The 23,926-nt window shown below is 38.2% G+C and overlaps 2 protein-coding genes across 7 annotated transcripts; one reads left to right on the forward strand and one right to left on the reverse strand.

Annotated features, from left to right (window-relative positions):
• The first annotated feature begins 307 nt into the window (after nt 1-307).
• On the forward strand, nt 308-13,077 carry rassf6 (Ras association domain family member 6). Of its 5 annotated transcripts, XM_085413597.1 has the most exons (12): nt 308-462; nt 5,086-5,212; nt 5,949-6,023; nt 6,202-6,280; nt 8,491-8,651; nt 9,090-9,181; nt 9,435-9,634; nt 9,719-9,820; nt 11,439-11,490; nt 11,580-11,698; nt 11,842-11,939; nt 12,364-13,077. In XM_085413597.1, exons 3-12 carry the CDS (start codon nt 5,965-5,967, stop codon nt 12,437-12,439), a joined length of 1,038 nt encoding a protein of 345 aa, XP_085269723.1. In that variant the 5' UTR covers nt 308-462; nt 5,086-5,212; nt 5,949-5,964; the 3' UTR covers nt 12,440-13,077. The 5 variants fall into 5 exon arrangements, with proteins under 5 accessions (XP_085269723.1, XP_085269725.1, XP_085269724.1 ...); XM_085413599.1 differs by lacking the exon at nt 5,086-5,212 and having other exon boundaries at nt 315-462; nt 5,952-6,023; XM_085413598.1 differs by lacking the exon at nt 5,086-5,212 and having other exon boundaries at nt 321-462.
• Nucleotides 13,078-15,424: 2,347 nt separating this feature from the next.
• Nucleotides 15,425-21,175, reverse strand: LOC146665821 (cystatin). Of its 2 annotated transcripts, none has more exons than XM_085413602.1 (5): nt 21,021-21,175; nt 20,635-20,867; nt 17,010-17,161; nt 16,811-16,912; nt 15,425-16,622 (listed from the first exon to the last, which is right to left on the reverse strand). In XM_085413602.1, the coding sequence occupies exons 2-5, from the start codon at nt 20,720-20,722 to the stop codon at nt 16,527-16,529; spliced, it is 438 nt and encodes a 145-aa protein (XP_085269728.1). In that variant the 5' UTR covers nt 20,723-20,867; nt 21,021-21,175; the 3' UTR covers nt 15,425-16,526. The 2 variants fall into 2 exon arrangements, with proteins under 2 accessions (XP_085269728.1, XP_085269729.1); XM_085413603.1 differs by having other exon boundaries at nt 20,635-20,843; nt 21,021-21,167.
• Between the last annotated feature and the right edge of the window lie 2,751 nt (nt 21,176-23,926).

Consider the following 23,926-nt stretch of genomic DNA (forward strand, 5'->3'; position numbering starts at 1 on the left):
TCTAAACTTTTAAAAGGACAAATGTGCAGGATTTGAATAAACTCTGTATTTAGAATGTTGAAGACTTTCTAGATGGTTCAGTCCAAATGGTACAAACATCAACAGTGTTCCAATCCCACTACAATCTCAGTTGATTTGTAATTTGTAAAATTGCCCAGCAGGCAAATGCAATGTGTTATGCATAACCCCCACTCTCACTCTCTCCGGGCATGCATGCACAAACGTACAGTTAAGTCGAGTCATATCTGGTGTCAGTCAGCCACTCCCTATGAACACTGTCTCAACATGTTCTGTAATAATTAACCAGCTGCTGTGGGGTGCTACACACGCTCACCTCCTGCCACATGCACCGTACTCTGGACCTCCTACCACAAACACACATGTACATTATGCACACATGAGAGCTCGAATATGGAGTGAACTTGCTTCATTCGATAGAAGATTAAAAGATACACTAGTCAGGTAAGAGGAAATTTACTTTTGGTACATCTTCACTTTATACTTTGGTTTGTTAAGGTGTTCTTTGCAGCTGTAAAAGAACCAAAGAGTGTCTGGCTTAACAAAATGGAAATGAAATGCGTTACACCTCTTGCTGAGCAACACTTGCCAGTCACATTAAGAAAATAAAAGACTGTAATAGTTGAATTCTTTATATTATTTGTATGAAAAGCATACTCATTCTATGTTAGCCACATGGGGTGGACACCAATGTCACAGACTAGAGCTCATGTGACTCGAGTCATACAGTAGCCTGATACAGCACAGTTTATCTGTAGGCTGGAGTAGAACAAAGCTTTGTCACAATGTTTGTCAAGTTTTGCAGCCCAGGTGCAAGAAACAACCAGAAGGTATATTAAAATGACATAATCAGGTCAAATCTAGGGAGAAACAAAGAGCAAGGGCTATGTATGAAGACAGTCAGATACAGAAAGGAGTGGCAAAATGGGGAGGAGCAAAAAGTAAAGTAAAGGAAGTAAAACAAATACATGGATGTGTGTTTGTTTTCTTTGGCCTCATTCCGTTTTTATAGAACCACAGCTGACAATCTGAAAAAGGCTTTTAGTGCATACACACACAAAATCATCTGTTCAACCTCCAGATAACATCGTACTAAAAGTAAAGTGAAGCAGTCAACTGTGGCACTGAATTGTGTGAAGTGTATATGCCAAAGAGTTGTAAAAGTTTCCGAGTGATTATCGCATGCTATCAGAACATATGCCCTCTCAAAATATAAATAAATAAATAAATCTATTTCCTGATGGCTTGTTTAGCGGATTAGCAGAGAGAGGGCTGTAAAGTGTTCACCTACAGTGGGATTTTTACTCACCACTAGCCTCTTGAGAGAACATAAATATATGCCATGGTTCTATTCAAACGTCACATTTGATGCTGGCGATTTCTTTCTTCTTTTTTTTCTTTTTTTTTTTTCTGCAGGCAAGATTTACAACTTTAAAGGTCACTTGTCTTCCAGTGGATGTCCACCCTCAAAGCATGCTTTGTATAGACTTTAAGAGTCAACTTTTGATTATAATATGCAAAATATTTTTAAATGAAGAATTAATTCTAAAAATGTATAACTACATTGTAACAAAATGCAAAAAACAAAATTATTTAAAATAATTACATGTTTGTGAATACACTATAATACTGTGATTGTGGATGCTGTGTGAAATGGTGATAAATTGCTGTGCATTCTTTATATTCTTCAGTATATATACAGTAGTTGTTTCCTTTATATTACAAAGGCTTATAAGAGGTCAGTGAAAGAGCTCACATTATTATATGCTAGAGCTTAAATTCTCTGCAGCTTACTACCACGTATCACGTTTTTATGACTAGAAACTGTTCTTGTCGATCACATTAGTGCTGTGATTTCTTAAAGCAAATACCATTGGAATGATTTAACCTTTGCATACTGTTCAGGACAAATTTGGACCATTTCAAGATTAAATATAAAAATAAAATACTTCAAAATGTCTAAATGTCATTCTTTTAGCCTGAAGAGTGGCTTGAGAAGTATTGCCATGGCACAGATACAAGGTCTGAAATATAGTTGGATTATGGAGGTCCAAAACCCAGTTAGGCCTTTCTGTGTGGAGTTTGCATGTTTGACCAATTCCAGAGCACTTGGGTTATTCTGGCTTCCTCTCACAGTCCAAACACATACCTGTTAGTTTAATTGATAATTCTAAATTGGGCTTTTGTATGAGATATTGCTTGAGCTGCACTAAAGTGATATATATATATTAATTTTAAATGGTTAAAACAAAACTTGTAGCTAAAAGTGATTTGAGTGGTCACAAAGAACAGAAAGGTTATATATAAATGAAAGTACATCCTGTGCTTGTTTGTGCTGTGTAACTACAAGCACAAATATCCTCAATGCGAGGAAAAAATCTAAAAATAAACAAATAAGAATATTTTTATACCGCGCAAACTGAGATTAAACTAACTGAGAGCTAAGATTAAAACAGCTCATAAGTGGGGTGGTGGGATGATAAGATTAGAAAGGCACGTGACTTACCAATGCTTTGAATGCACAGACTAGTTTGCAATAGGCAAGTTTTTGTTTTTTTGTTTTTTGCTTTAAGATTTAATTATAAATGTTTTTTGTGAAACAAGTGAAGACAATGATTAATGCTTATAATAGTTCAACACGGTTATATTTGTTCTTGCGATTTTCACTCTCAGTAAAAAATAAATTACTATGCTTGTAATGGCTAAATCTCTTAGGTGAGATGATGTTCTCAAAAATGAGCGTTATTAGATTTAAAAAATGAAACACGTATTAATCTTAATAGGCAATTTATACATTCTAAAAAGAGTTGCTGATTAAAATTTGTTGGAAACCCTAAACTCTGCATGTTTAAGAGGGAAAACATACAAACTGCTGGAGTTAACTCAAACTCGTAAGCTGGAGTCAGCATGATGAGCGTGATAATACTTTTTTTAAAAACAATTTCAGCAAACATTATTATAAAAGTACATTTGCTCTGTGCCATGTACTTTAGTACTTCATTCACACAAACATGCCCACCTGGGAGTTGTTACATAGACCCTGGATTTTCAAATGAACTCTAACTCCAAGCTTCTATCACTATGATAACCATTATTATTGTAATTAGTAGGAGGAGGAGTTGTAGTAGTAGTAGCACACGGTTATAAACAACCTACTTAACATCACAAAGACAAAGGAACTGATTATGGACTTTAGGAAGCAGGCTCCTCCTCCTAACCCTGTCACCATCAGAGGGGCTGATGTGGAGATAGTTGAGGACTACCGGTACCTGGGGGTACACTTGGATTGTAAACTGGACTGGACCAAGAACACCAATGCTATCTTCAAAAAAGGGCAGAGTCGGCTTTTCCTACTGAGGCAACTCAGGTCCTTCAATGTTGGTAGGAAAATGCTGACCATGTTCTACCACTCGGTGTTGGAGAGCGTCGTGTTCTTTGCAGCTGTGTGCTGGGGAAGTGGGGTGAAGACAGCTGATGCCAACAGGCTGAACAAACTGATTAGAAAGGCTGGTTCTGTCCTGGGTGTCAGACTTGAGAACCTGGAGGAGGTGTCTGAAAGGAGAATGCTAAAAAAGCTTGTTTCTATCATGGACAACCCCTCCCACCCCTGAACGCCCCCATGATGGACCATCGGAGCAAACGCAGCAAAAGACTCATTGCCCCGAAATGCAGAACTGACCGCCATAGTATTGCCCCTTTGTACCGGGGCAATAAGAATAACTCTTCCTCACTCTGTAGGTGATTTTCCTGAGACGATTACCAATGTTATTCTGTTCCCTTCCAGACCGTGCAATATTACCCAACAGTACCTTATTGAATATTTGTTTCATCCCCCCATCATACGCTGCTACTCCCTTTATTCTATTGCACAATACTGTCACTTTCTAGAATCGCCAGCATTGATAGTTAAGTTATTTATTCACCAGGATATAGTTTTGTTTTTTTGGTTTTTTTGCCTGTCCCGTTTGGCTCTTTTGCCATCAGAATTATTGTCTAAAGGCAAAGAAAGATGCCCGACGGATTTACTTTACCAAATTGACCATCCCAGCCTTGCCATAATGGTCCATTTGATTCACCTTTTATTGTTTATTTTATTTTCACTTGCTGAATACGGGACAGACTTGACTGGAGGAAAGAAGGGGAGAAAGAAAGAGGGAAAGAGAAACAGCTGAGAAGAGGGACGGGGGAGAAGGGCAAAAAACAAAAAACAACAGAACGGGCAGAAAAAAAAAGAAAAAGAAAATGCATCTATCGATCACCTGGATCACCTGTTGAGAAAGAAAAAAGAAAACAAGCAGAAGAGAACAAGAGTAATAGAATAAACAACATCACAATGATATATGGGAATATGACAGTAAATACTAAATATTAAACATTATTGTGCAGCACATAAGATCAACAGAACACAGTGTGCTTTGAGGTAGGAGCCAAAAAGGGTGTAGTTTGTGGGTGTGATCACCCGTGTGTACACCTGTGAGCATGGACGCGCTTGTTTTGTTTTAAAAGGTTCCTTCATGTAATGATCTGCTAGAGGGTGTGGGGGGGCCACAGCCCCGTCCTCCAGGGCATGAAGCAGGTATGGAGGAGATCAAAACTCCAGACATCCAGAGGCCCTCAGAACACAAGGATATAGTTATATATATTACTTGTTAGAGTTATCTGATACTATGTCTTGCACTATCCTACTGTATATTACTGTACACTACTATTCTTATTGTATATATTGTATATCTCATGTCTTATTCATCTGTTCCTCTGTCTCTCCTGCTGCTTTGAGCATATACATGACAAAAGAATTTCCCTCGGGATAAATAAAGTTATTCTTCTTATTATTATTATTCTTAAACATAGTGTTTTCTATCAGAAAAGAGTAAAAAAGAGTCTTTACTGATTCTTTGATATATTAGGGATTGTACATTGTGCTTTACTGTTACAGTGCCTAAATGCAGTTTTACATTAAAGTTTGTTGCCAGATTCAGTCAAATCTTCATGTGCACATGAGATACAAATACCAACGTTTTCTGTAGAAACTGCGTGCTTAAAGTTTTGTTATTGTTATTGTTGTAGCTGGCACGTCTCCCTGTGCAAGAGGAAACAGTCAGTCAGAAAGAGGAGTGCCGTGGCTTCTGGTATGACAGCTGCTGAATAACTGAGATATTACTTACCAGCAAACAGGCTGAGGCAGAGAAAACCGGTAAGAATGAAAGAAATAGGCATATATGACTGCTGTTTTCAGACTGCTGGGAGTTTTTGCAGGATTCCAGAAAATAACAGGAGAAAGAAGTTTTTGCTTTTTTGTTTTTTAAATGAGGCAACATGAATATTCCAGCAGTCCTCTTTGTCGGTCACAGACTTCGGCGTCTCTGACCAAAGAATAAACAAATGGTTAGGTCTACACTGTCATCACGGGTTGCTGGGTGGAGTGCTGCTATAAAATCTCTTAGAGACGAGCACAAAAAAGAAAGTAAAAGAGTGAAGGCATGTTAGAGAGAGAGAGCAAGAGAAAGAGAGAGGGATAAATATAACACATCAGAGAGAGAGACAGAGAGACTGGAAAGAGATATTTAAAGCACAGAAGGAAGAAAGAGGCAGACACAAAGACAGTGAGAAGAGAGGATAGCTCTGACTCACCATGTTAGAGGAGGTAAGACTCGTTTTATTTAATTTGTTCTTAGAAACACTGACAGCTGGTTGAGGATTGTAGAAGTGCACTGTAGCTCCCAGTGTCTTTCCTTGCTCAAGTTGCTCATAATGCTGGTTAACTATTTTTATGGAGCCATATGCACTACTACGCAATACTGTTCAACAAGTTGGCAGCATCTGGTGTTAGTCACCTGATTTTACACGCAAGCTTACACGTATATGTTTGAGGGTTTTTTTTTTTATAAAGTTTTCATTAACTTTATAAAATTGTTTGTTTGTTTTCACAGCAGTAGATGACCAGACATGAATGAAGCAGCTCTCCTCCCAGTCATCAAGGCAGGGAATGGGCGAACACTGTCCAGGTGAGTTACTTTGTATACTAAATGTCATTTATGCATTCTGTATTTCATGTTCCCTTAAGTGGTTCCAAATAATCTGACAAAGAATGCAACATATAAAATAATAAACTAATAAATATGACCTGAACATTGTCGGGCTGTGCTGTGCAAAACCTTGCATTTAGTTTTTTATTAATTTTAGAGCGGAGTTTCTCTCCCTGTTTAATACCTACAACTGCTTCCTGAAGGACCAGACTCAACTTCGCCTCACTTACGCTCAGGTATGATTTAATAAGAATTTGAAATAGGTTTCCCTTTTGTTTCCCAATTCTTGGGATATTCACATTGCTAGTTAGTTAATTAATAGGTAATATACAAAAGCACCATGATTCAATGGTTAGTGCTTTGGCTTCCTGGGGTCAAATGCACCTGCCTGTTTAGGCCTGTCTGTGTGGAGTTTGCATGTGTGTGGGTTCTCTCACACTACTCTGACAGAAAAAGATTGTTTGTCCTTGTCTGTGGTAGCCAATAGACTGCAGACCCGAGGCCTGTACTTCAGTGTTAATCCTGGGTTTTTAGTACTGTGAAGGTGGATCACTTCTTACAGGTGTAGATTGTAGCTTACACTGCTAGCCTAACCTGCTCAGGAGCAGGTTATGTTCCACATCATAGATCAACAGGTATTTAACCACCACCTACTAGCCAGTTTTTCCTGAAAATAGCGTCACCATTCCTGGAAGATCTCCCAGACTTCTTTGCACAGAAAGCAGGTGGGCCTAAAGTTCAAGTAGTTTCTCCGTGTTTCCCCATTGAGCATCAGTATTAAATATAGATTCCTATGCACAAATTTATTCCTTGGTTTTCTGTTTTCCTGTTCACAGTGAACAAATTTAAAACAGTGTTATTATTCTATAAACTTTAATTTATAGACCTAAAACAAAGCACCCATTTGTACTTGCTGCTCTTACTGCGTATTGCATTTGCTTGTAGAATAAGCCTATTTTTTATATTTATTTATTATTTGCTTGTTTGTTTCATAGATCATTAAATAATAACCAATTATAATCCATTAGATTCCCCCATGACATAATGATAGAGCTGTAATTTTGATAATTCTGTTGTCTCATGCAGTCTCCAACTTTATAGCTATATGCAGTCCCGATCAAAAGTTTAAGACCACTTGAAAAATGGCATAGTTGAAAAATTTTGCATAGTTGGATCTTAACTAGGTTTCAAGGTTCCCACTGAAAAAGGCTGTTTTAGAGTTGATCAAAAGTTTAGGACCAAACCTCCCCAAAACAAACCTGTAAACCCCACCAAAACAGAAATCAAAGTTTCAAACATGAACTCAGTATCGAATAGCTCCACCGTTATTGTTGATCACTTCAAAAAATTGTTGTGGCATGCTTGATGCAAGCATTTCCTTGAGGTGAGTGGGAACATTTCTCCAAGTGGTGAAGACAGCTGCATGAAGGGCATCTATTGTCTGGAACTGCTGTCCAATTTTATAAACTTCCCTTGCCATCCATCCCCAAAGGTTCTCAACTGGATTTAGATCAGGGAAACACACAGGATGGTCCAAAGAGTGATGTTATTCTCCTGGAAGAAGTCCTTGTCCTGTGGGTGTTGTGTACTGTAGCGTTGTCCAGTCGTTACCACGCAGACGAGGGCCATGAGGGATGCTCTCTGCAGCATCTGGATATGGTCAGCAGCCGTTTGACACCCCTGCATCTGCTGAAGCTCCATTGTTCCACTGAAGGAAAAAGCACTCCAGACGTTACGATGCCCCTTCCACTATGGCGTATAGAAAAACATCTCAGGTGGGATCTGCTTGTCATGCCACTAATGTTGGAAACCATCAAGACCATCAAGGTTACACTTTTTCTCATCAGAGAATAAAACTTTCTTCGACCTTTCAATGTCCCATGTTTGGTGCTCTTTTGCAAAGTCCAAACAGTCAGTTCTGTGGCTTTCAAGGAGACGAGACCTTTGAAGACCTTTTCTGTTTGTGAAGCCCTTCAGTTTCAGATGCCATCTGATGGTTATCGGGCTGCAGTCGGCACCTGTAATGGCCTTAATTTGGGTCAAGGATCGTCCAGTGTCTTGACGGACAGCCAATTGAATTCTCCAACTCCGTGCTGGTGAAATTTCGGGGTCTTCCACTTGAGTTTTTTGTTCCATAACCCTCAGGATCACTTAGGAAATTCCAAATGACTGTCTTACTGCGTCCCAACTCGGCAGTGATGGCACGCTGCAAGAGACCCTGCTTATGCAGTTCAACAACCCGACCATGTTCAAAAAGGGAAAGTTTTTTTTCCTTTGCCATCAGAACAACATGACAGTGTGACTACCTGACAGAAAATCCACATTTTTGTACAGATTTGGCCTTTTAAAGGCATGTGGTCTTAAACTTTTGATTGGGACTGTATCTAGCCATATAGCTAATAGTGAAGCTTGTTTTAACATGTCTGTGTATGTGTTTCTGTAACAGGAAGCAGATGGCACGGTGGTGGTGGAAGGCATGCTGAATATCTGCTGGGGAGTACGGAGACCAATCAGGCTGAAAATACAGGATGACAAGCAAATGTTTCCATTTGTTCCTAAGACCTCTCCAGATCCCACCAGTCCAGTCAGCCCACTGGAAAGCAAGAGGTTAAAATCAAATTTTGTACAATATTTTTAGTACTGGTGGGAAACAGTGGCTCTGTGGTTGCCACCATTGCCTCACAGCAAGAAGATCCTGAGTTTGCCTCCACCATCTGACCGCGGGCTTTGCATGAGCTCCCTGCGTCTGCATGGGTTCTCCCGAGGTACTCCAGCTTCTTCTACAGTCCAAAGACATGCAATTGGTGCGGTCAAGTTAATTGGTGACTCTAAATTGGCCATAGATGTGAAAGTGAGTGCGATTGGTTGTCTGTCTCTCTCTGTTATCTCTGCTTAAGATTGGCAACCTGTCCAAGGTGTACCCTGCATCTCAACCAGTGGTAGCTGGACTAGGCTTCAGCTCACATGCGACCCTACTGCATGACTACAGTAGTTATATAGCTAAAGTGTTTCAGGTTTTGTTTTCATAGTCAATCTTTCTTTCAGAGGAATGTCACGATGGGGAGAATATGTTGACCTTCACCAGATAGATGAGATGGTTGAGACACCACAGGAAACAATCAAAAACCCTTTACCAGGTGAACGCTTTTTTCTCTTCACTATCTCTGTCATTTCTCAAAAATGCTATCTTAACCATTAAATTAGAGTATATTATAGATATTGTTGGACATAAAATCTTGGCTTATGGATTATCATCAAATCTTATTGTTAGCTTTAGTTGAATGTTATGTCTACTTGTTTACACACATTTAAAACTGTCTTGTTTATTGTAGTTACACCATATGTTGAATGTGAACCTTTTTTCTCTGGGGGTGTTTGCACAATCTAAAGGACCACCTGTTTATGAGACCTCAACCCTGCGCCCTCCAAAGCAGAAGAATCCAGAACAGGAAGCAGAGTCCAACCTGTTCCGCTGTATGAGTGATGCCTCGCTGGTTAAAAGAAGGAGGAGCACAGGAAAGTCAGCAGCTCAAAGAGAAAAAGAAAGGCAGCATCGCTTTTCAATCAATGGCCACTTCTACAATTACAAAGTGGGTTTCTGCTTAAAACTGCCCTCAGGGCTTGTTTTCTTCATCATGAGTTTAAGGTCAGTGTTGTTTCACTCTGTTCCACAGACCTCGATCTTCACTCCGTGCTTTGGTACACCAACTAAAGTTCGTATCTCTAGCAGAATGACCACAAACCAAGTCATTGAACAGCTGCTGCACAAGTTCAAGGTAAGTTTGGTGCCAGAGGGCTGGTACAAAAAATTGTTGTAATTTATTTTGTGTACATGCAAGTGCTGTGAAAAAAAGGATTTTCACCTTCTTGAGTTTTTAAAGGTACAGTAAGTCTATGAGGTTTTTAATAGACAAAACCCCAATTTTGAACACACACACACACACACACACACACACATATATATATATATATATCTTGATTAGTGTGTAATTAAATCTTTTAAGAAGCTGATTAAACGTAGAAATAATGCATTAAAAAGACTTTGTTGTGAGCACCATTTGTGGATGTTGCGATGTTGCGGCTATCTTGAATACAGTGTCCAACATGAGTATCACCAGTCCATCCTTTTATGCATGTGACTAGAGACCAGGCACACATATAATGCACCTCATAACTTTTCATTCAAAGGTCACAAATAACTTACACACTGTACCTTTAAATACAAAATGCAGTTTTTAAATGATGATTTCATTTATTCAGGAGGGAAAAAACAGCAACCCAAACATATCTCTGCATTGTCCCCTCTTGTTAAATCATTAATTTTTTATTTATTTTTTTTGAATGCTCATGTTCATTTTCAGCAGCCACACCCAGGCCTCATTACTGTCAGACATGTTGAATCAGGTAATCGCTTAAATAGAACCTGTCTGAGAAAATTTAAACGGGCTAAAGGAGCTCGGAAAGCGACACACATTGCCTAAACCTAACTTACTTGAGAACAGATAGGAAACAAAGTCAGTGACATCTCAGTATGGAAAGGGTTACAAAGCCATTTCTAAGGCTTTGGGATTCCAGTGAAACAAGGTGATAGCCATTATCCACAAAGGGAGAAAACTTGGAACACTGGGGAAACTTCCCAGGACTGGCCGCCCTACAAAACTTACAACATGAACTCATTCGGGGCATAACAAAAGAACCAGCTTTATATCCTGTTACATCAAAGAAGAACATTATACCAACAGACAATGGTGATAGTGCGATGCTCTGTAGTTACTCACAGAGCAACTACAGAGCACAGAGCAACAGAGCAACTCCAGGTCCTTGCTGCTCTAGGACCTGGATTACTTCTTGTAATTAACGGAATCATGAATTCCTGAAGGAGAGGTTTGGATAGCTTTTGTCCCTTAAAAAAATGAAATCATGATCTAAAAATTGTAGTTTATATTTGCTCAGGTTACCCTTAAATGAAAATTATGAACACAAATGAATATTAAAATTTGCTTGATGATCTGAAATAAATGAGTGTGACAAATATGCAAAAATCCAAGAAATTAGGAAGGAGTCAAAAAAAAAGAAATCACAGCACTGTTTAGGGAGGGAGGTACACTATATTGGCAAATGTATTTAGTCACCCATATCAATCACTGAATCCAGGTGGTCCAATCACTTCCAGGGCCTCTGGTGGGTAAAATCCAGTCACTAGGCACATAGAGTTCTTCTACAAACATTTGTGAAATAATGGGTTGCTCTCAGGGTTGCAAATATCTTATTATACCTCATGGATTAAGCATGGGATGTAAATAATGTATAGTCAGAATTAATCAAACCATAATAACTTCATCCAAAAAAAAATATGTATATATTTATATATTTCTTTGGCTGTATGTTCATCAGATACAGAACGATCCCCAGGAATTTGCTCTCTACTGTCTTCATCAAAGTGGAGGTGGGTTCATCTTTTCCACAAGAAATGCAATAATTAGACATAGCACAAGAAAATGCTGCACCAATGTGGCACTTGTGTGCTTTGTCCAGAAAAAAGGAAGCTGAGTAACACAGACCAGCCGTTATGGGAGCGCACACTGCAGGGACCCTCTGATGACATCATGAAGATTTTTTTGATGGATGCAGATGAAGAGGAAGTTAGTGATGATGTGAGTGTAGTAGCCATGCCTTAACTTATGGTAACATAATGTTACCCTTTAAGTGTTTTAAGGTACCTTCATTTACTTCTAATAAGGAGTTTTCTGCTTTTTTATTTGTTGCAAACTATATGGTAACATATTTTTCTTTGCAGGTAGCTCAATATCTGAACTTAGAGCTTCCAATCCTTGAAAAAGTTTTACAGAAACTCAAAGACGAGGAGAACAGAGAGATACAAACGATTGAGAACAAGTTAGTATACAATTTTATTTGCTTAAACGCTCTTGAAATGCTTTCTCACGAGTGCAATTAAGTTTTGAAAATAGAGAATATAAATAAAGAGCCTAACGGTGCGTGTTTTACCACTTATGCATGACTACATCTTCCTTTACACCAGTCAAAAAGATGTGCATAACCAACATTCACCAGTATAAAAACTGTAGTAACGTTTGAGGTCAGGTGGTGGCGCCAATATTTAAACTTTCTCATTTATTTTTTGCTTATGGTGTCTGTATCTCTCTCCTAATCTATCTATCTATCTATCTATCTATCTATCTATCTATCTATCTATCTATCTATCTGTCTGTCTGTCTGTCTGTGTGTGTGTGTGTGTGTGTGTGTGTGTGTGTGTGTGTGTGTGTGTGTGTGTGTGTGTGTGTGTGTGTGTGGGTGCCAGGTACAAACACCAAAAGAGAGTCCTGTCCAATATGTTAAACTGTAAGATGTCACGTCCCATTGAGACCAGTGTCTAACAACTCACCTGATTTCCTAAAACAAGATTCAACATTCAGTACAGCACCATTTCCATGTTCAACGATGAAAGATCTACAGAAATATGAGGAATTCTTTTCCCTTGTTTTTTTTTTCTTCACGCACTCTTTAATGTTATAATTCTGAATCTCTGATACATAATAAAGATGAACAATTTGGGATATGAAGCACGAGGCTGGTGTATATCCCATACAAAAATATATCATCCTTCCAGTCTTATGTGTCTTTTTCTATTTTAAACTGTAAAATAAATTAAAGATGCAAATGTAAGTTGCTGCCAGAAATTGTAGTTCACTGTGTCTGTGAATAAATATGGGACCAGCATGGCCACTTCTGTTTGTGCTTTCTGTTTGCTATGTTTGAGTTATGTGTGCCACTGGAGCTTTTCAAGGGTTAATTGGACTCTGCTCAAGGTTTCTATTTTTTATCAATGATCAATGTATGTGTATATAGACTTTTGATAAAACTATATTGATTGTTAATCGTACCTGTGCATGTGCAATGACAATAAAGTTGAATTCTATTCTATTCTATTCTATTTACTCTTTTTTCTTGTACTTTGTTATTTTATATGTGGTTGAGTTGGATGGATTTTATTGCTGATTTCTGGTATTTATTTTCCTGGTTTGTAATAAAGTGTTGATTGGCTCAATGGAAATAGTTCTTGTGTGTGGTGTTCGTCAAATTTTAATCCAGACAAAACTTTCCTTGAGGCTTAGCATTTGCACGTTCCTCAGACTCCTGCATTTTCCTCTCTACGTAGTTTTCCCAGTGTGTTTCTATCTCTTCCATGAGAGTCTGCATAATACTTTGTACTTACTGTAGGCCCCTGTTATTTTGTTTCTCTGCCTCCACCCTTTTTTTTATTTGTTTGCCTTCATCTGAACCTCTCAAAGTGGCTGGTGGTTAATTTGTCACTTAGTCACTCTGTGCAGCCAAACATCGTTCCAAAGATGCCACACATGACAGGTTGAAAGTGGGGGAAATATGTCTAAGATGAATCATAAAATGATGAAAATGCCACTTTAATTAAATATAGCAATCATCAACAATGGTACAAACAAGATGACAAAGAGTGAATGCAATAATAAGCTACTTTAGGGGACAGATAATAGGAAAACTGGATGACAGGAGATAAAACCAGTAAATAAAAGTCCTCTCTCATTTTGCTTCTCTGTGTCTGTGTGTGAAAGATGGGAAAATGCTTACAGATGGAAAACTTTGTCTTAATAGTTAAATAATGAATGTGAAATGAGGTGAGCACTGCAGTTTAGAGGCAAAGACTTTGTAATGGCTTGCCAGCCCACCAGACAGCCTTATATTACTAAGCAATTTTCCTCCGCCATGATGAATGACTAAATGAGAATAAACAGATGTTTTATTGTAGGATAGGGTTTCCATGTGCACCAGTTTCCAAATGGTAGACTTTTAAGAAATGGAAAATGAGTGTTCCCAGTGGCACAGTTTTGCTGTTCCATCATGAAGGAGATCCATAGATGTTAGCTGTGCAAGCCCCAGAAGAGGTTTTACATTTCTGTTTTTGAAAATTGGGTTTTACTCAAGAGGAAGAATGTATTCTTATCCACTAAATGCAACTTTTCATTTAGTTCATTCATTTAATTTTCTTTTTTATTTAAAAGAAAATCATACAAGTTTGTAGTTTTAACTGAGATGATATTGTACATGCAGAGCAAATATGTGATCTATGTAAGTGTCTGACAACTCTGGGTGTAAGCCACAAGTTTAAAGAGAGAGAGAGAGAGAGAGAGAGAGAGAGAGAGAGAGAGAGAGAGAGAGAGAGAGCATTTGATTATTAGTTGGGTTTATTAGCTCATTTAACTGCCCATTAACAAACATGCACAAATGTCTAACCAGCCATTCACATGATAGCAAGGTCAAACTGGTTCATCAGAATTGAGAAGAAAAGTAATGGTTTCTCATTCCAGATAGATGTACACCAATGATTACAGACACACACACCAATGATTACAGACACACGTGTGTGTGTGTGTGTGTGTGTGTGTGTGTGTGTGTGTGTGTGTGTGTGTGTGTGTGTGTGTGTGTGTGTGTGTGTGTGTGTGTGTATTTGGAGACATGGGCCTCTTCTTTCTTCTTAGACTGATCTTGTAGTAAGTAAACACGACATGAATCTTAGTTTGTATTAAAAAGCTAGTAAGATGGGACAATAAAAATGAAAACAAAAAAATGAAATTCTTCAATATTCATGTTTTATTTTACTGCTTAAGATTCATTTGTGTCTCTGGAGGTGCGTCCACAAAAGAAAGGTGATTGAATATTCTTATCATGGGTCTTTAACTCATTTTATGACTCCATGCTTCTTCATGGTGGATAACTGAATCATTTAATTTTAGACGTGAAGTTTGAGGACACTCAACATTTAGGCTTAATGTCTAAAATTCTGGCAGCAAACAAAGGTAATCTTTATTTATTCAAAACAAAATGTTTCAGCTGCATCCTTAACTGCCCATACCATGCCTGTGGGCAGTGGCTTACAACCTACAGTGTTATTTTGCATTAAAAGTTAATTATTATACATATTGGCTGCTCAGATGAGATTTATTTCAACTTGTTTGAGGTTAATGATTCCTCCCTTTATGGATTCAGATTTATCTTGAATCTAAGGAAGAAAAGGTTGCTAGTAGTTTCATTTATAAATCGAATTTCAGAACAATACCTAGAAAGTCTGACCATCCCATTATATTACATTTGGTTAAAATCTGATACAAAGGTCACAGAGATCTTGGACTGAAAACAGGACTGTCTCCAAAAATACCTCTGAGACAAAACAAGCTCATATCTCTGAAATGAACAATGATAACTGTTTCTGTTCTTTGTTCAATACAGAATGCATTCAACTTGCATAAACGGGATACTGCCAACTTACACACTATATGACTGCTCCTCTGTGATGTATCATAACTGTTTCCAGAAAAGTAGCAAAATGGTTTTGCTATTCTTTTTTTTCTTTTTTCTTTTTTAAAGAAGTACCTCTGTTTATGAGTGTAATGGTAGCTTGCCTAGCTGCTAACCGTTACATTATTTTCTACGTGGCAAGTTTCTGACTTCATCTCTTTGCATGTTGGTGTTGGGTGTGTATAGCGCTGTGGTAGCAGCATCTGAATCACATTACTCTTTAGCAGGAGAAAAATTAAATATACACTGAATTTTGGTTTATTCCTAGTTGTTGATGAATTTTAAGTGATGAAGTCATTTCTTAGGAATGACTTTGCATGAGTGCCTGGAGAAGAAACCATTACTGCCATTCCCGATCATTCTGTGCCAATAGGACAAACAGACAAAATGTCTAAGATTGATATAGAAAGGATCAATAAGTTGTACAAATGCAGTGAGTACAAAAGGCATGGAAGAGACAACCCACTGTTTCCTAAAATGTATAATGAAATGTGTTTCTCATTCCTCATGTATTTTTTCATTGGAAGATATTTCTACAGAAACAGGTGTAGGAGATGTTATTTCTGAATGTCAAATCATTCTAATGACTCAATTCCTATCCTTCTTTTCAGACATTTGACAGAGCATGAAGAGAGATTGACTTGCGAAAAACTTCATGACAAAATGTCTAATCAGCTGATTTAGCTATAAAACAACAACAACAACAAAAACCATCAGTTAGATAAACATGAATAAATCATGAACATTTTGACTCTTACCTGCATGCATATGATTGAGTCTATTCTAAATAGCCCACAGTAATAACTAAATAACTGAATCAAGTTGACATTTTGCACAAATGGCACACACATATTTTTTTTAAGCTAAAGTAAAATAGAAAAAGAAGGCATTTCAACCCATGAACCACAACCATGGTAAACCAAATTATAATTGCATTCTGGCAAACCTTTTTAATCTTTATTTCAAATTTATGATTTGTTCATTTTGAACAATCCTCCACATCCACCATGTTTAATGTGCTGCATTACATAGTATTGAAAATATATCTAAATTACAGAGACAGGAAATAAGAACACATAAATTTGCCATGGCAATAAGCCTACAAAAGCAATTCAAATTAAAGCTGTTCAAAGTTTAAACATTGTCTTTAACTTTCCTGCACTTTTGTTTCTGCAGCTCGTGTTTGTTGTTGCGGGGGTTGTACGTCACCACAAAGCGGCACTTCAGATGCTGTGAAAGAGGAAACAACAATGAGCATTACATGAGAATCAAAAGGGAGCATTTCTCTAGATTTCTGTTTTTAACTTAATATTTATTAATATTCAGCTTTTCACTTTTTTTGCTTTGGAAAAAAATATTGTTGAGAGACTTTACAAACTTTACAGACTTTTACAAATGCAGACAGAGAAAACATTCACCTTTTTCACAGCACTGCAGCCCTTCAAGTCTTGGTTTTCAGACTTGGGACACTTGGTTTTTCCCATGACTGCATCGATCTTATAGTCGATTGTATTGGTCACCTACAAACATCAGCATACATAAATGTATATTTTACGCTGTAGTGGGATTGCAATAGTAAAACGCTGATTCATTTTGTTTGTGAAAGCTGATTCTAACCTGACTCTGAGCATCAGTCACTTCAATCAATTTGAACATTTTCTTGCCCTTGGGCTTTTCATTGAACATCTTCACAGCATGTTGAGCTGCCTCCTGAACCTCGGCTGAATCTGGATTCCTTTTAACCCAGCCACCCAGAAGAGGCTTGTTTTCTTTGATGAAATTAAACACACGAAAACACACAAACATTTAATTTACACAATTTCATCAAGATATCACATCAATGATTAAAAAAATGATGAATGGATATTATTATGAGGATGCATTTCCTTATTGCACTAAACCGTGTGCCACTTAATGCATCTGCCAATTTAGGAAATTATTAAAAGTGCTTACCTTAGTAATCCTCTTATATCCTAATATTAACTTGGATCTGCTTTCATTTGCAAAGTCATACACTATGCCGAACTCCATATTTTAGTCCAGAAACCACAAAACCCTGCACTGAGCTGGTCTTATACTGCCAAACTACACTGACTTCTAGGCCAAACCAAGCATTGCTCATCAGAATCTGCTGTAAAGCCCTACATGGCTCCTGCCTACATATATATCAGCGCGACTGAGGTATTATATGCAGATGCAGCCAACTTCTCATCTTTTCACTGCTCCACCCTCTTACTTTAAATAAGAAGTGAGCTTCTGATGTTGTGGAGATTAAACTTTGGAATATTCTTCTTTGGCCTGTCAGATCAGCTGAATCAGTGTTTTGTTTCAAATCACTCCTGAAACTAATTTCTCGAGGCTGACTTTCTTTTAATCCTTCCCCCATTATTTTTCCCCTTAACGTACATCTATTTGAGTACTCGGTGAGTAAAACAATGGTTTTCATCTTAACAGATTTAGCAAGGAGTTGCCCTTAAAACACAAGTTAAAGTTATACGCAAGGAAAAATGCAATTTTTTCAGATGTCTGAAAACAAACACTCCAAAGTTATGAAAATGATAAATCACATTGCATTCCAAATTCTGCGTAAATTGCATCCATGCTGCAGATTTTACTGGACTATATATAATCTTCCTTACATACTAAGTACTGGTACTGAGTTTTCCTGATGGATTACTTGTTTATTATTTTTATTCCTTAACACTCTGCAGCTACAACTCCACCATGCCAAATTAAACAGCACTTGAACAAGAACATCTGTATCTGTGTTCTCTTTTTTTTTTTTTTTTTTTTTTGTGTCCCGTTTGGATCTTTAGCCATCAGAATTGTTGTCTTAAGGCCAAGAAAGATGCCAAGCGGATTTATTTTACCAAGTGGATCATCATGGCCTTGCCATATTGGTCCATTTGATTGACCTTTATTATAATTATGAATTTATTTTATTTTCAGTTGCTACAAACGGGACAGACATGACTGGGGGACAGGACAGGGAGAAAGAATGAAAGAAAGAGAGGGAGAGAAAGAAAACCAAAGGGGAGAAGAGACGGTGAGAAGGGGGGGGAAGAAGAAAAAAAAAAAAAAAAAAAGCTCCGCCGGCAGCCAGCTGTGCCTGAGTGACCGAGCCCCAGGCCGAGAGGCCGGGGGCACCCCACCTCCGAAGTGGCCCGAGCGAGCCCCAGGCTCCAGGCCCCGATAAGCGGCCGTATCTGTGTTCTCACTAAGATAAACATGACTCACTGTAGCCAACCAGACTGCAGTACAGAGTCATCAAATATGGCGCCATTTTGGTGCCGTTTTGACATTCAAAGACTTACTAAGAGGCAAAATGTAAGCTCCCTGACTGTATGAATGGTTTTAAACAATGTTATTTATTACCATCCAAACTATTCTGACCATATTATGCCATGCTGAGAAATCTGTAATGCAAGAACTGACACAGAGACACTGAAGCTTCAGCTGTCACTACAACTGCTATTTTATTCAGCATTTGCACACATTCTAACACTTTGTTAGCCCAGTGCATAACTTCACTCGTGGTGCAACATCTCATTTCCACAACAACAACTGTAAGCCATTAAAGAACACAGTAGCATTGGAAGAAACAAGCGTATAACAGCTACGCTACCATAATAGCAAACACAATTCCCTTAAACTCCAACAAACACGACATCCAAGGGGCACAACAGAAGATCACATCTAGCCTCTCTCATCATGCCACAAAAAATATTTAATGACTATCATATCTTTTTCACTATTAGCATTCGTATTTTTCTGTATTTTGTCTTGTTATTACCCTGGGTTGGTATCTGCATTTTGTTATTGTATTTTTTCTTCATCATTTGTATAAAAAAATACAGATGTGTATATGCACATTTCATCTCATCCTTTCTTTAATGCTGCGATAGTAGGCAATTTACTAATACATGTTTTTCATTGTGGCTAAATGTCATATGAATACACAAAGTCAAAGTAGCTGAATTGCAAATGTTTTGTCTGACTCATTTCTAGACTGTTAGTCATGGTTCTGACACAGATGTCTACGCTCCAGTGCAGTCATTGTTATATACCTCCATTGTACTTTATAAGAATGGCTCCCATTTCAAGCCCAATGTTGTTTCTACTTTACTGTCACCACATGTTGAGGTACTAATCAGAATCCAAGAGACAGATTCTGTCGACCCATTTAAACTAATTTGTTGAAATAGATGGATGCCTCTCATAATGTATTTAGATGAAGTTTAAATTAACATAATAATATACTGGTGGCTGTTTTTATCCATGTAGGATTTGCATCTAAAGAGCAAGACTAATTCAGTTCTGTTCAACTGAGTTTTATTTATATAGCCCCAAATCACAACAACCAGCCAACACTGCATGCATGATCTGTTGGGTCTAAATGGGCACTGAATTGGGATCAGACAGGGAAAAGAAGAACAACCTTTTCTAGGATCAAGTGCATTTAAAATGGACTTGAAAGGAAATGTGTCCTATGGTTGGAAATCATGGACAGTATATCTTTATTGGGTTGCTTGATTGTACATGCTGACACTATGTACGCTGGGCAACACAAACTGGTTTTGGAGCAACATGATGCTGCCAACCAGACAAGATTTTGTTTTTCAACTAATCACTGCATGATTTACAACAGCATAACTAACTGTGTAATAAAACAGTCCTGTTGCTAAACTGGCCAGAACCCATTGTTACTCAGGACAAATGACATCCATCATCTGACAAAAATAGACAAACATGATTTCAACAAAATTCCAGCTGATCTCATACAGTTTTGTTAAAAGGACAGATGTTACAACATAGGGTTAAACATCTGCAGATCCCAGCTCTTTCACAAAGCATGTTGCTGGTGTTGGTTTTAAAATCAGTGCATACTTTAAGGAAACAATGAAATATTTTTTAACTAGATATTTATGTGATCTGCAAATATTTCACATATTAATTTTACACAGCTTCTTAACATTTTTGCAAATGTCCCTGTTGGAAAGTGATATTTTTTCATGAATTTATATATCCAGTGTAAGGCTCTTTTGAAGCACATTAATAAATACAGCCACTTCAGTTGTCATGAAACTTCACATTTAAAAAGAAATAATGTGCGTGTATTAGATAGTATTTCTGCAGTATTGCCCCCAAAATTTCAGAAGCTATTTTTTCTGGCTCGCTTGCCTGTGACATTACTCCACATTTTCTTTTGCTTCTTATATTTCTTATCGATATAATTACTTACCGGCTATGACGACTTTCTCCACAAGCTGATCTCCCAAGCCCAGCTGGATAACTGATAGGCATATCAGCAGTGACAATGGAAGAGACATCTTTAAACACCAAACTCTGCTGTGCTCCTCACAAGAGAAAGACTGGTTTCCAGAAAAACACTTCAGATGAGCAGAATAATTTACTTGTCAACCAACTTGCAGATGTCCCACTCGATTTGGTCTGTCCAAGTCCACAAAGAGAGCACTTAAATGAGGACAGAGATAAAGAGGATTTACTCTAGAAATGAAACTTTAAATAATATAGCTGAAAGGAAAAAAGTACAAAGTACTATATATAATCCATATAGATTATCCATCCGTATAGTTTATGCTACAAAGAAAGTGGAAATATAAATACCTTTTTGTTAAAGAAGTTGAATACTGGTGAGTGCTGGAGCAACAGAGGGTGAAACAGAGAAATGTGAGGCAGGAGAGTGAAAGAGGGAGAGGGTGGCGTCAGTGAATGCCTGTGACTATTCAGCCTTTCAGCTGTGGCCTGTATAACAAGCCAGTGAAGACCACACCCAGCTAATACCACATATGACTGCATGCATAGATTTAACCTAGGGTGTGAATGTGTAACGGAGCGGAAAGGCTGATTTTATTCCCACAGTGTCGTTTTTTAATGGAAGGAAACCTTCCTCCAAACGGACAGAGCAGTGGAGCCGCCAAGGGAAAGCACACGATTAAAAACTGTAGAATTAAAATATAATTTATTATATTTAAATAGTTAAAAATGTAAGCTAAATTAAAACAACCTTGGCCAAGGGGTAACACAATAAAAATCAATAAAACACAACATTAAAAGTCCAGTGGCATCCGCCACGATATAAAAGTCCAAACGGTGCAGAAACCAACAGGATTGTCGCCGTCCTGTCGGCCTCTTCATTCTGATGCCAACTAGAAAAAGGAGAGAGGGCCAGCGGCAGTCACCATTCTTAAATTCCACTGGAGGTTCGTCTTAGACGGGATGAATCGGGACTTACCCCAGATGGGCAGAGCTCCTAACTCCGCCCACCACTGTGTTGTGCTTCACACGCGTAGCCATAGACTCGCCGTCCCGGGGACATAAGGCGCCATCCCGCTGCCTCTCTATCCCCTGCCGTGGGCCTCTCTTGGCGAGGAGCTACCTCCCGTCAACACCAGCACAGACCTCTCCGCTCAGCTCCGATCACTCCCTCCAGTGCGCGGTCGTCCGCGATCTCTGGTCTCGTTCTCCTTCGCCGCACGCCTTGGCCAGCTGCCTATAGCCGGGCCTCTGTGCTGCTCTGCGCGGCCGTCGCCCACACCGGTTACCATGCCATCTCTCTCCTCCTCTCAAGCTTTCTCTCAAGCTTTTTCTCCCCCCCCTGCTCTATGGTCTGCCAGGCCCTCTTATTGGCCTCTCTGGGATCTCTCGCAGGTGTGATCAGTTTACTATCAGGTAGGGGCGGAGTCTTTCCAGGACAATTTGACAGTATAACGAAAACATGCAACAACATAACCACTGCACAAAACATGACCAATACATGCAATATAAAAACTAAGTAAATACACTTCATATTAAAATATTAAAAAGGTAAAACAACAAAACATGCAAAACTTAAATAACTTGTCCCTTTCCACCCCGTGACAAATGCCAGAAAAGAAATATTCAAGTGGAAGAGTCAGTTCAGATAAGTGTCTGACGGGCATTGTTGTGTGTATGTGCGCGCTCTGTTGTTTCTCTTTGAATGCATCATGTGGGTGTGTAGTCTGTGTCTATTTAGATTTGCACATTTCCATCTTCTCATCTTGTTTTAAAGCACTGGATAAGCCACTTTGTGGAGATCCAACACAAGCCAGATGATGACATCAGTCGGCATACAGTGAGTAACAGTGAAAACCATGGCACACAGCAAAACCACAGCAGGTCCAAAATATCTCTTATCATGGAACAAACTGTTCTGAAAGTTTTGAATAGATTTGCCAATATAAGCAAGTGGAATATGCTAAGATTACTCACTTAGTGAGCAACACCAAGTAAAAAAAAAAAAGTAAAAGAAAGAAGGAAAGAGTGACATCTTGTTTTGTTGTTCAAGACGATTATAAACAATATCCAGTGATTTTCATTGGATATCAAATAGTGTTGCTTTTACCAGCCTCAGGTCAGACATTAGAGAAAATTCAGAAAGTGCATTAAATTTTAATTATACAAATGGGAAATCACAGTATTTATAATCCTCATCACTTATGGGAGGCTCAGTTTGACAAAAACCTTGACCCAGGCTGAAATATTAACAAATATTTAAGATGGTTCAATCAAACAACTCACAACTTTAAATGATTTATTGCAACAATAGAATAATTACAGTTCTGAGCTCATCACTCTGACAGCGTGTTATATATAAACATGTAGTATGATGAGTAAATATACCCTTAGAGAAAACTGGAAGGGTGTGTGTGGAGCCCCTATGGTATATTGCATCTGTGCTAAGGGATTGTCTTGCTTTTCCTTTTGCACCACCACCAGGTTAAAATGCCTAAAAGCATAGGGTGTACTGACAGTAATCTTGCGATTACTTTTGGTAGTGGTATGCACAAGTTACAACTGTGCACTGGTGGTAGAGCTCAAAAACACAATGAGGTAAAGACTTGGTTGTAAAATATGTGTTGCTAAAATCTAATAACTGGCTGCATATGAACTGAGGTTTAATGTAATCTTACTGAGAGACAGCGAGCAGGTCAGCACTGGTGGATTTACACTGGCTTGCTTGAGTATTTGTGTTAAAGTGTGGTAAACTGTGGTATACAAAATGTGGATGATGTACACAGTCTATAGGACTGATCCTGTTCTTATTTTAAACTTATTGAACTCTGTAATGAGTTAAAAGGCCCAGCAGAGGGAAGCAATACCACAGAACATAAAGCAACAAGTGGTTGACTTTTTTTTTTTTATATAACTGTAGAGAAATAAGGTAAAGTTTTCTTTCTTTAACATTCACTTCATTGAGATGCTCTAGTGCTATCTCACATTATGAGTCCTGAGTGCTTAACTGTAAGCTCTATGTAAGAATTTGAGTTTGAGAAACTGAATATAGATTATTGGTCGTCGTCAACAAATAATAGCCTGCATAATAGATTTAAAGTCTACACTTACTTTAAAGTTTGTATTACAAGGTGCATTACTGTAACAAAATTAAAGAGAAGACACTAGCTTAATTTCAATCTAAATTTGAATATGTTTATCATAGAAACAGATATTTAATTGCTAACTTGAAGCCTAGTTTTTGGATGCATGAAAAT

This window comes from Rhamphochromis longiceps, linkage group LG7 (assembly GCF_057381845.1).
Source record: "Rhamphochromis longiceps isolate RC_006_pf linkage group LG7, R_longiceps_female_GT1.1, whole genome shotgun sequence".
NCBI classification, from domain to species: Eukaryota; Metazoa; Chordata; class Actinopteri; order Cichliformes; family Cichlidae; genus Rhamphochromis; species Rhamphochromis longiceps.

What these genes read in the sequence shown, in the direction of transcription:
- rassf6 (XM_085413597.1), top strand. Translation starts at nt 5,965, where the DNA reads ATGAATGAAGCAGCTCTCCTCCCAGTCATCAAGGCAGGGAATGGGCGA. An exon ending in TTCGCCTCACTTACGCTCAG is followed by an intron (nt 6,281 to 8,490) that starts GTATGATTTAAT and finishes TTTCTGTAACAG; the next exon opens with GAAGCAGATGGCACGGTGGT. An exon ending in CTGTCTTCATCAAAGTGGAG is followed by an intron (nt 11,491 to 11,579) that starts GTGGGTTCATCT and finishes TGCTTTGTCCAG; the next exon opens with AAAAAAGGAAGCTGAGTAAC.
- LOC146665821 (XM_085413602.1), bottom strand. Translation starts at nt 20,722, where the DNA reads ATGTCTCTTCCATTGTCACTGCTGATATGCCTATCAGTTATCCAGCTG. An exon ending in GGAGAAAGTCGTCATAGCCG is followed by an intron (nt 17,162 to 20,634) that starts GTAAGTAATTAT and finishes ATTTCATCAAAG; the next exon opens with AAAACAAGCCTCTTCTGGGT. An exon ending in TGACTGATGCTCAGAGTCAG is followed by an intron (nt 16,913 to 17,009) that starts GTTAGAATCAGC and finishes TGATGTTTGTAG; the next exon opens with GTGACCAATACAATCGACTA.